Here is a 12453-nt window from a genome sequence, read left to right as displayed (position 1 = left end):
AATTTCATTGGTCATAAAGCCAAGAAAGGGGGTAGAAATGAACCACCACGCTCTTTGATCTCGCACTATCAGTTTCAAATGAAATCACACCCACTTCACAGTTCCCCAAACCTCGGGGGTGCAGAGGCAGTCGGGTGTCAGTTTGCATAACTTAAATTGATACTACCCCTGCAGACAGGGTTGCCTGCCTCAGGCTTTGACACAGGTCCACTTCAACTTCTAAGGGATTAAGAAAATTGCTTCACTGACCCAAAGGGAGACTGTTTGCAGCTGGACACGGCTGGTGCACACCAGTACTTTTAGATAACAGATTACACACAAACTGATCGGCAACAAAGACTCACTAGACAATGACAATAGCCGCGTTTACTGCTTTATTGGTGACAGTGGTCGCCCTGTCACAAATGGATAAATACTTCTCGCTTATAAGGCCCAACCAAATCGTATTTCTACGGCCTTACAAAAACTCAGACTCGTTATGACTTCTCCTACCAAACGTTCGTTCCTTAGGTGAAAATTTATTTTACTCTCAAAACTATTTTAGATGTATGTAATTACTCGTCAATATACGACAAACTATCTTACACGCAACATTATTTAGAAGTCAGTACTATGTGTATATATATATATACATACATTTTTTTTTCTTACATATACCCTATATCTGTGTGAGTGAATGTATTCGGTGTGTCACTGTGGCATAGATAGCTTTCTTAAACTGCAAGTGAAATGAAAAAAGGCCCATATGTGCTGTATATACCTGCTTTTAAGCTCTCTCTGTACAAATTTTAGTCACCTTTTTTAACCCTTGATTTTATAAAGTGGCCCTGAAATTTTATCACTTTTTATAAAGTACCTTTTTGGAAAATAAACGTATACTTTTAACATCCTACTCCCAATGCTTCTGGAGACAACGGGTGCCAAACCCAATCACATTAAATCAGACTATCTAGAAGAAGAATTTACCCCTCTTAACAAACTTTTATCATCACCACTCCTGCCCACCCCGTCATCCTCCCCTCTTCGCTCACCCTTACCAGCTCCTTAGCGTATCACCAATTCTTGTCCCAAATAGAAACATTTTCTGAGAGGACGTTAACTCCCCCCTTTAGTTAGTTAGTATTATATATTAGGCCGGTGCATTGAAATGCTGCCGGGCACTGAGAACTGAAACTGATGCAGTGATTCAGGTAGGGGCCCGGGCGGTAGACGGTGTCCGACATAAGCTCGAACGACAAAAGCTCGAACGACGAAAGCTCGAACGACAAAACCTCGAATGGACACTGATAAGCTCGATGCGACATAGGCTCGACGCGACATAAGCTCGAACGACAGCTAGAAGCTCGACCGGACAAATGCTCGACGCGACAAAAGCTCGATGCGACAAAAGCTCGACACGATCATGACACACACACAGCCGGGTCACTTGCTAATCTTGTGTAGAGCGATGTTGTCAAAACTGTCATATGTTTATATGACGTGAGATATGGCTGTTTTTTAGCGTTCATATTTTAGTTTCGAGCGGCAAATTGACTAAATTGTTTGATATCGCTTAACGCGTTGTTGTTTGTTGTTTTATGTTGTTGAGTGTTGTTGTTGTGGGCGGGGATATAGCTCAGTCGGTAGCGCGCTGGATTTGTATTCACGGTTGGCCGCTGTCAGCGTGAGTTCGATCCCAGGTTCGGCGGAAATTTATTTCACAGAGTCAACTTTGTGTGCAGACTCTCTTCGGTGTCCGAACCTCCCCCCGTGTACACTACATTGGGTGTGCACGTTAAAGATCCCACGATTGACAAAAGGGTCTTTCCTGGCAAAATTGCTTAGGCACAGTTAATAATTGTCTACCTATACCCGTGTGACTTGGAATAATAGGCCGTGAAAGGTAAATATGCGCCGAAATGGCTGCAATCTACTGGCCGTATAAAATTTCATCTCACACGGCATCACTGCAGAGCTCCTAGAACTGTACCCACGGAATATGCGCGATATAAGACTCATTGATTGTTGTTGTAAGTACGCCGCTGCGCCGGGGATTACACACACACACACACACACACACACACACACACACGGCTGCGTCTGCAGGTGATCCGTCTGCAGTTTTTATATATTCCTCGTCCCTGGCATTTGTCCTTTGATTGTGAGCACTTCCAGTAGATCTTTTTGTCTTTCTTTGCATCCACATGGTAAGTGAAGCCGTCCAAACATAACAGAGGCTTTCCCTTTTGTGTCTTGGTTACCTCCATGGCGCAGGCAGTGTGTGAAGCCGACACGCGAGTGGAAATAACAATTCAGTTCCGACTGTGCATGATAGTTTCGATAATTTCTGATCACAGTGATCACACTGTTGATTCGGAGAAACTTTTTTTCTGAATTGATATACTCAACTCAACTCAACTCACATTTATTAATCCATATGGAAATTATGTTGTAACAATACTCATTTCCAATCAAAAGAATAAGAATGCATACTAAAAAAAATGATCACAGTCTCACTAACGCAAACAGTCATCCGTCAAGTCAAGTCTGCCAACACACAACTCACTCACACAACAACAACAGCAACAGCAATACAATATATACTCAAAGCAAACAAACAAACAGTCGCCGTTAATTTGCCCGTGCCGCGTGCCGCTTACCTAAACCTTTTCCAGACCAAACAGTCATTCCCAATTAAAACAATAACAATAACAATGACAAATATAAACCCCGACACGATCGTCCCCTTCTTTTTGTCTCTCTTCGTTCTTCCCCCTCTCTCTCTCTCTCTCAGAAGAAAAGTGAAATTGACCCCGGTCAACCGAACAGTATTATATCCAACAAACACATGCATCTGTGTTAGGGAAATCGTGGAATTCTGAAGCAATGACTTATTTAAAGAAAGAAACAAAATCGGCCCTTATGAGCAATTTGTCGTGCATAAATGATCGCTGACCGAAAACTTCAAATCAAGCGTATCTGATAAGCCGACTCAGTGGAGACGGTACGGATTGTTATATAACTGAGGAACATTTAATTCAAGTTATGTTTTCCTCGTTTAAAATTCTGATGCTCGGACAAAACGCCTTCAGTTGTGCTTGACTGTCTGATTGTGTTTTGAGCTAAATGTAATCTAAATGGCTTTAGTTTTACCTTCCCATCGGTTTTCCTGCAAGGTTTTGCGTCGGTGAATTCCAAGTGTCGTAATTTCTTCTAGAGTCCAACTCCAAACTTAACAACAACCGCTTTCCAGAACTGACAAAAGCCGGATCGTCTGATGTGCCGGCAGGTGTCAGTCAGTTTTGGTTCAGCCCTGACAATTTTATATAATTTATGATGTTTATGCTGTTCATGCCTCGTCGTGACACTGTTGAAGAGTTGCGTTTATGAGTCACTGAACGTCTGTATTTTTACAGTTGGTTTTCCCAAGACTGAAAGGATTTCAAGTTTGATGCTTTTATTTTCCTGGTTGGCTAGGGCCCACTGATGGGGTTGTCAGTGTCTGACACTATACCCGGCGCTATGGCCAGCAAAGCATGAATACTTGAAGTTAAGACTAACTTAAAAACGACTCGAGCTCACGTTTTAAACCTTAAAAAAAATATTGATAATTGAAACAATGATGACAACGCTCGATTTTTGCAGAACTTTACGGTTACTACGGGAAAGCTACTCTTCCAAGGCCGATATATCCAGAAGACACAGCCGGCCGCTAACTAAATTTGAACAGTTTAATCAATCCACACTCAGACTGTCACCGGCACACACACACAACGACACACACCATATGCACACACTGACACACACGTACTGCCGGACACACACCGGCAACGGGCCGCTGAAACGGGTACATGACATAAGCTCGAACGACAAAAGCTCGAACGACAAAATCTCGAACGACAAATGCTCGAATGGACAAATGCTCGACGCGACAAAAGCTCGACGCGACATATGCTCGAACGACAAATGCTCGAATGGACAAATGCTCGACGCGACAAAAGCTCGACGCGACATATGCTCGAACGACAGATGCTCGAATGGACACTTGAATGGACACTTGAAATACTCGACGCGACAAATGCTCGACGCGACATATGCTCGAACGACAAATGCTCGAATGGACAAATGCTCGACGCGACAAAAGCTCGACGCGACATATGCTCGAACGACAGATGCTCGAATGGACAAATGCTTGACGCGACAAAAGCTCGACGCGACATATGCTCGAACGACAGAAGCTCGACCGGACTGTAGAATGATGCTGTCAAAACTACTTTGATAACGTCATATCTGAAAGTGTCACGGTGATGTTGTTCTAGTTTCGAGCGACAAATTAACTAAATTTGTTCGATATCACGTGGTTGTGGTTGTTGTTGTTGTTGTTGTTGTGGTTGTTGTGGTTGTTGTTTTGTTGTTGTTGTTGTTGTTAGCACGCTGCTGGATTCCACACACACACACACACACACACACACACACACACACACACACACCATTACAACAAAAATATTCATCAATAACTTCATTTCATAATATATACTGGGTAAAATGCTAATGCATCTTATACATATGCATCTTATACGATTTTTCAAATGCGATTTCTAGTAAAAATTATAAGGGGTAAAATGCAAAGGTAAGACTGGTTAAACTACAAAGTAGCCATAAATACACAGACTCGGTCCCTGTTGGTGTCATTTTTACACACACACACACACACACACACACACACACACACACACACACAGAGTCGTCAAGGACCGGATCATGAGTAGTAGGAAATGTTGTTGGCCATTCCGAAAAGGAACTCCATGAACAGACGCTCTGTGGTGCGCTCCGCGTACTGGCTGACCAGCCGTAGAATGCGATGCTCTTGTCGCTCGTTTTTCTTCCGGCGCTTCTTGCGTTGCTCTCCACAGCGGGCTGCGTTAATTGCCATGTCTGTGTGCGCTTGTTCTCCTTTCAGGAATTTGAGAAAGTCCCAGAGATTGGGATGATCTTTGCCAATGATAGACTGGACTCGGCGATGCCAGCCTTCTAGTGCATTTGTGGTTCTTATAATTGGTTCATGTTCAATCGTCCTTTCATGAACTTGACGCACCACATGGCTGGGTTGAACACAGGGTTTCTCCAAACGAGGCGAAGGCCCAGGTTGCCGTCACGAGCAGGAGCTGTCTCGTATCTCCCCACGTACGTTTTTTCAAAATAGTCAAAGAAAGCTTCCGCTTCCGAGGGAAGATCCTGAGCCTTGACTAGTTTCATGCCGTCAAGAATGTCATCCTCTTTCAGAAACGCAAAGGCTGTGACTGTGCGAATCTTGACCGCGAAGTCAGAGTCCTGCATGTACAGGGACGACAGACCCAGATCCTGGAGTTTTCTCCAATTCGCTTGGGCAGTCGTCCATCTGCCCGTGCCGCTTACCTGAACCTTTCCTGATAAACAGTCAATCCCGGGCCAAATCAAAATAATAACATTGACAAATCTAAACCCCGACACTGACGATCTCTCTCTCTCTCTCTCTCTCTCTCTCTCTCTCTCTCTCTCTCTCTCTCTCTCTCTCTCTCTCTCCCCCTCTCTCTCTCTCTCTCTCTTTTGCAGACAGATTTTAAAATAACACTGACAGGCAAAATAACACCGAGAACGACATTCGAGCTTTTATCGCGTCGAGCTTTTGTCGCGTCGAGCATTTGTTCATTCGAGCATTTGTCGTTCGAGCATAATAGGCTGTCAAGGGCGGATCTGGGGGGGGGGGGGGGTGTTTACACGGGTTACGTAACCCCCACCCCCCCAAAAAAGAGGTAATTTACTGATTGGCTCAGGATGCACCAGATAGCTCTATTTTGCTTCTTTGGATAAAAAAATTCCGGGGGGGCATGCCCCCGGACCCCCCTAGAGGCTTGCCGTCAACTTGTATCTTCGCAGTCATTTTGTAACCCCCCCCCCCCCCTCCAAAGTGAATTGATCCGCCCTTGGGCTGTGACACTGCGGCGCGGCTCCGCACACACTGACACACTGTCTGACACACTGTAGTACACTGCACTGCCAGTCAGTGACACCGCGCGCGCGCGCACCACACACACACACACACACACACTTTACAGGGGCGGATCGTATCATTTTTAAGGGGGGGGGGGGGGGTCCAAATTTCCTGGTTACGTCCCTTGAGTAAGAAGGAAAACATTTAGGATGAATCAAATTTCTAAGTTAAATAAAACATATTGGTTGGACAAATTTGGCCCCATGAATGTAAGGTACACAAGGTCGCTCATCAGTACTATCGAAGGGTGTTTTTTTGTTCAGTGTAGAGTTTATGCTAGATCAACGAGGCCAAGAAGCGAAATATCAACACGGCGAAACTCACACCGGAACCCCCCCCCCCCCCCCCCTTTGCCTAAACGAAAAGTTTTTAAAAAAATAATAAAACAAAAATTAGGCAAGGGGGGGGGGGGGGGATCCGGAAACCCACCCCTCCCCCTCCCCCAGCCCCCTGGATCCGCCCCTGACTTTACAGACCCGGTGTCACGAACAGAAACCTCTCCTGAACCGTGACAATCCTTCTCATTGCGGTCAATGCGCATGCGCCAATCTTGGACTTAAAAAATGCGACCCTTTGACCGAACAAACCATGGCCGGGTTAGGGCATAGATATCCCTTGACAGTCAAGGGATATCTATGGTTAGGATTAGGGTTAGCGGGTTAGGACTGATTAGAGTTAGGCCTCATTAGGGTAAGGGTTAGGGTTAATCTCCCCATGTCAGCGCATGCGCATTGACCGTAATGAGAAGGATTAGAGCAGAGATCTGTAGTAGAGTTTTCAGTTCGTGACACCGGTCAGTGACGTTTTCCGCATCTTTCGCCGTGTTGATATTTCGCTTCTTGGCCGGTACTTCTTTTACCCGGAATCGACCGGAATCGACATCTTGAAGATGCCGGAATCGACCGAAATCGACTTACACTACTACTTCTTGGCCTCGTTTATCTGGTATAAACTCTACACTGAACAAAAAAACATCGCCGAAACTGACTACTCGGCAGTGAATGGTATGTTTCGGGGACCAAGGCCCAAGTCGTACGTATTCCATTTTCTTCTTCTTTAGATTTCCAAGCAGTACAATTTTAATCGTTGTTAACGCGTGCAACCTGCGTCAGTGAATAGCAAAATGAGACAGGTCAGTTGAAAACGAAGTGCCGCACCGTCTGAAACCGAAAGCGATAAGGGAGAGTACTACAACTGCACGGACAGAGGAAGATAACTCCGTGGAGCGAGGTGAAGGAACGTACGAAGTTGAAGGCCAAACCAGCTCGTCTACGTCGTTTTGTTGTCCTCTTTATTCGTAGAATTGTTGAGTTTCAGTAAGTATCTACATACCTGCTTCGATTTCGTTTCGATTACGGTTGAACTTCAAGTCCTAAACAGGCGTTTACCTTGAATATTTGTGACAGAATCTCTAGAAGTTCAAGCAGGACGACTGCTATTACAGTATCAGTATTACAGTGCAAGTGAACTTCGTAATCATTTTGATTGTGTCTTTATCGTGTTTCGATTAGATCTATACTTACACGCTTCCGTATCTAGCATTGTATGTGTATTGTCTGTTGGTTTGTTTGTCTTTGCTATTGCTTTATATTATTAAGTATCACTCATATAATCACACACTGTAAAGCACGAAAGGTCTGGCAAGTTTTCATACTTCTTTCTTTTGTAAACTCCTTTTTCTGTGTTGTAGTTATTGTTGATCATTTTTAAGAGTTGTGTTTTCTATTGTGTCAGACGAGGCAGTCTTAATGTCAGCATCACAACAGCAGCCTCAGCCAGGACCTTCTGGGAACGCTGCAAGTTCCGGCCAGAGTCGACCACGTCCTGCTCCACAGTCCCCTGGGGACAAAGACGCCAAGACACCACCAAGAATGACAAAGAACCTCAGCACCTCAGCACGAAGGTTAAAAGGAACAGAATCATGTGTGCGTGTGGGGGTGTCACTGCATGTATGTGTGTGTACATGTGTTTGTTGGTATGTGTACACATGTGTTTGTGTGTGTGTATGTGTGTGTGTGTGTGTGTGTGTGTGTGTGTGTGTGTGTGTGTGTGTTAAACTTAAAGACAAGCTTAATGATAAGAAAGTGCGTGTTTGTGTGTGTGCAGGATAGTAAAATACTCGGAGTCTGAGACACATTTTGTTTTTTGATTTGTATAAATACTTAATGAGTCTTCTTTAGCCTGTTTTGGAGGTACTTTTTGTTTAACGGTTGTCTGTGAGACCTTTAATGTTTATTATGTGAGCAGAAATATATATCATAATCAGAGATATAACATTGTAACTCTAAACAGTAGTTGATGCATACTGTTTTTATCAAATTCTAGTTATTGTAATACTAATAGTAATAGTAATAGCTAGGCCACCAAAACATACATGTATTCACTAGATGATTACCCGCTTCGCCGGGTACCGGCTTCGCCGGAAAGAAGTAGAGCCGAATACCAGGCTGTGCCTGGGACCCGGCTCTGCCGGGTGTACGCCGGCTTTGCCGGCGCACGAAGGAAAGGAGATAAACGCGCAAAACACTGGAGACCTTCTAAAAATAGTAACGTGCAGTGACCTTCTAAAAATAGTAACGTAGTAACGGGAATATGGATTGACGCCACACGGAGGAAGGGAGATAATCGCGGCTGAAAACACTGGAGAAGATAAGGAAGAGTTACTGGTAGTGGATCCCGACCAAAAACAAAACAAAAAAAATCGGTTCAGCGCGCACAGCGCTGCGCGCTGAGAGCACGTGTTAAAATATCTCATCGATGAGGTTGTGTCCGGGGTCTCTCTAAATAAGCCCACCAAATTTGAAGCAGATCCATCGAGAACTTTGGCCGTGCATCGCGCACAGACAGACAGACACACAGACACACAGACACTAGTCGTATATATATATAGATAATGTTTTCTGTTTTGTTAGTCTCATTTTCACGGTTATAAGAAATTACACTAAATTTTGCTCTTGACGAGTTATACATTCAGCTCTTTTAATGACTGTGTTCGTTTTTTGTGTTGCAGATTACAACGTGAACTAGCAGAAATCACTCTTGAACCCCCGCCAAACTGCAGGTGAGAATAATGCAGAATTTTCAAGAGTTTTGTTTGTAGGGTGATCTGTTTCAAACAAACATTTTATTTTATGATGTACTCATGGTTGTTGTTGTTGGCAACACTCATGAATGTCAAACTAATTTGTTTTTCTTTTTTAATACTCTAGCGCTGGTCCAAAAGGAGACAACCTCTATGAATGGGTGTCCACAATTCTAGGTCCCAAGGGCTCTGTTTACGAAGGAGGAGTCTTTTTCCTGGATATTCACTTCTCTCCCGACTACCCATTTAAACCACCAAAGGTAAATGTTTCGTTTGGGAAGGAGTGAAAAAGATAAGCATCTTCTGTAATTCTGTGAGGATAGATTTTGTGTTTTTACATGGAAGGAAATAATAACTTGTATATATATATATATAACCAAGCGGCAGAGTTCCTTGTTGATCTGCATAATGAAAGAACGGACATCCAGTCAAGAAGGAAAAAACAATGTATTTAGGTTCACAGCAGCTTTACATAATTTACAATGAGTCATACCTGTGCATGTGTTCCTCTGAAGAAATGTCTATGGATATGGGTGGAGACTGAGAATAACATTGAAAATAAATGGGCGAAGAAGTTTATCTTGTGTCCAAATTTTATTTTGCAGGTGGTTTTCCGCACACGAATTTACCACTGTAACATCAACAGCCAAGGGGTCATCTGTCTGGATATTCTGAAAGACAACTGGAGCCCGGCTTTGACCATCTCTAAAGTTCTGCTGTCAGTTTGTTCCCTTCTCACAGATTGCAACCCCCTTGATCCCCTGGTGGGCAGTATTGCTCAGCAGTACACGACAAATCGGGAAGAACACGACCGCATTGCTCGACAGTGGACGAAGCGTTATGCTACGTAGACAATAACTTTTGATATGAATGAGAAAGAGTGAAAGTGCATAATGTGTGTGTGTGTATGTTTGGTGTTGGGACAGGCAGACAAAAGAATGAAAACACAAAAGACTGGCTTGAGTGTGGGAAAAATGAGTGCCTGAATCAGTGTGAAGCATAAGCACTTTATAAAAGAGTGTGCAATTGCAAAACTATGTGTGACTGACTTAACTTGATATTGTGATTTTAAGGTAATCTGTTATTGGCTGCCTGTTTCATGCGAGTTTTCTTTGAAGTTTTATGAAGGATGGGTTTGTTGTTATTGTTGCTGGGTTTTGTTTTGTTGTTAGTGTTGTTGTTTTGGAGGGGGGGGTGGGGGGCACTTGCGCTCGGAAGCGAGAGGTTGCGAGTTCGACACTGGGTCAGGGCGTTAGCAATTTTCTCCCCCCTTTCCTAACCTAGGTGGTGGGTTCAAGTGCTAGTCTTTCGGATGAGACGAAAAACCGAGGTCCCTTCGTGTACACTACATTGGGGTGTGCACGTTAAAGATCCCACAATTGACAAAAGGGTCTTTCCTGGCAAAATTGTATAGGCATAGATAAAAATGTCCACCAAAATACCCGTGTGACTTGGAATAATAGACCGTGAAAAGTAGGATATGCGCCGAAATGGCTGCGATCTGCTGGCCGATGTGAATGCGTGATGTATTGTGTAAAAAAAATTCCATCTCACACGGCATAAATAAATCCCTGCGCCTTGAATCCGTATGTTCAAATATGCGCGCGATAACAAGCTGCATAAAATAGATAAATAAAAATTTAGGATGCAGCTAATTGAGATAACGAATAGGAATATATTTTGTTTAGAGCACAATTGTCTCTCTGTTTTTTGTTTAAGGGCATTTACAATTTTATTGAAGTAGATCATACAGGTGGGTATAGTAGGGTTGTAATGGGAGTAACTTGACAGTATATTTATGAGGAATACTCTGGAGAAACGATTGTTACATTCTTAAAAGAGAGAAGGTCACAATAAGAGGGTCTAAAAAATGTGGTTTCACGGTATCTGCTGTTAAAAACGTGTTATGCTTTTGTCTGTCTTATTTAAGATGATTTATTACACATAAATTGAGTCTTCAAGGCATGACCAGTCCTTCATGTGAAAACTTACCATCTCAGACCTGTTCAGACTCTTACATGGTATGAGAATATCCCTCCACAAAAATCAACATCCTGATTGCTTCTTGTGCATAGTGAGAAATGTTTTGGAATTAATTTCACAAAAGCCACCATAGTGTCTGGAAATAAGTTCACAGCAACAGCTCAGAATCTGCACAGAGAGCACACAGGCTGTTGAGTTTTGATATGCATCTAAGTGATGGTCTTATCCCACGAAAAAGCCTGGCCAAATCTGAGTTGGTGAGTTGATTTGTTAAATGACATTGGAAGGACTGAGACTTGTGACCATTTTTTTTCCTCAATAGTTTAAAACTCATAGGTTCATCAATAGGAAAAATTATGTACATCAGATGATCTTTGTATACTGATTCTAAATTGACTTTCTCTCTCTACTTTCTTTCTCCCTTCCTGTTAACTTCTGTTTCTTTATTGGTAATATTGCTAGCTATCATAATACTGAACTTGCCTTTGAAACTCATAATAGATGTACTTGTTTAAATTGTTCGTTTGGTTGTACATTCGTTCGCTTTGATAGTAATTGAAGTTAACTTCAAAGCTGCGAACAGGTATGAATAAAGAGACAGACTTGTATTTATGTTGAATTGTTTTATCTTACTTAATCACTGTGGTAGTATTAATCTCATGGAACTACATTTTAACAAAGTTTATTTCATAAAAAAAAAATTCTGACAGGGTAAACGGGTGTAGTAAGTATAGATATATGTATTAATTAGGTATAGGATTAATGTACAGTGTGTAACAAACAAACAATAGAGAAGAGATAAAGCAGAAATTGAGACATATTTAAATTCTTTTCTCCAGTTTAGATTATGAATATACACGTACTTAAAATTAAAACAAAAGAATTTTGAAAGAAAAACATAAATAAAATAAGCTTACAAGCGCACACATGCCATTTTTTCTGTCTGAGTTTATCACTAATGCTGTTTATTCTGACTAAAAAATACTGTCCCCTGTTTCTTTAAGGCGAGAATGGGGCGAAGAAGTACCGTTTCTTGGGCAATTCTCGCTGCAAGGGACGCTAGGATCTTGCAAGCCAAGGCGTGTTAGCTTCGGGCTTGCTAGCTAAGCGAGTAAAGATGGCGACTGCGCATGGATCACTCACCAGTGTAGATGAACTTTTCGGTATCAACTAATGGTGTTTGATTCTTGCGTAGCTGGCCATCGAACCGTTTCATATACGCTCTCGCCTCCTAGCTCCGTGAGCGGAGTATCTTGCCTTAAAGAAACACGCGTCTGTAACCAGACTAGACGAAACATATGCTGAATCGGTTTCTTTTTCTTTTTTGATGACCAGAGAATTAAGTTTACGTCTCTTTTTTGACATAACAAAATAATCA

The 12453-nt window shown here is 42.7% G+C and overlaps 1 protein-coding gene and 1 long non-coding RNA gene across 2 annotated transcripts in view; both read left to right on the top strand.

Moving 5' to 3' along the window:
- Positions 1–12453, top strand: part of LOC138958758 (uncharacterized) — a 381866-nt gene that overhangs the window by 246270 nt on the left and 123143 nt on the right. The gene's annotated exons all lie outside the window — the stretch shown is intronic.
- On the top strand, positions 7197–11683 carry LOC138958757 (ubiquitin-conjugating enzyme E2-24 kDa-like). Its single transcript, XM_070330040.1, has 5 exons — positions 7197–7326; positions 7745–7913; positions 9021–9071; positions 9220–9352; positions 9698–11683. Exons 2-5 carry the CDS (start codon positions 7759–7761, stop codon positions 9941–9943), a joined length of 585 nt encoding a protein of 194 aa, XP_070186141.1. The 5' UTR covers positions 7197–7326; positions 7745–7758; the 3' UTR covers positions 9944–11683.

Source organism: Littorina saxatilis, linkage group LG2 (assembly GCF_037325665.1).
Source record: "Littorina saxatilis isolate snail1 linkage group LG2, US_GU_Lsax_2.0, whole genome shotgun sequence".
Taxonomy (NCBI): Eukaryota; Metazoa; Mollusca; class Gastropoda; order Littorinimorpha; family Littorinidae; genus Littorina; species Littorina saxatilis.
This window is presented reverse-complemented; position numbering and strand designations above follow the sequence as displayed.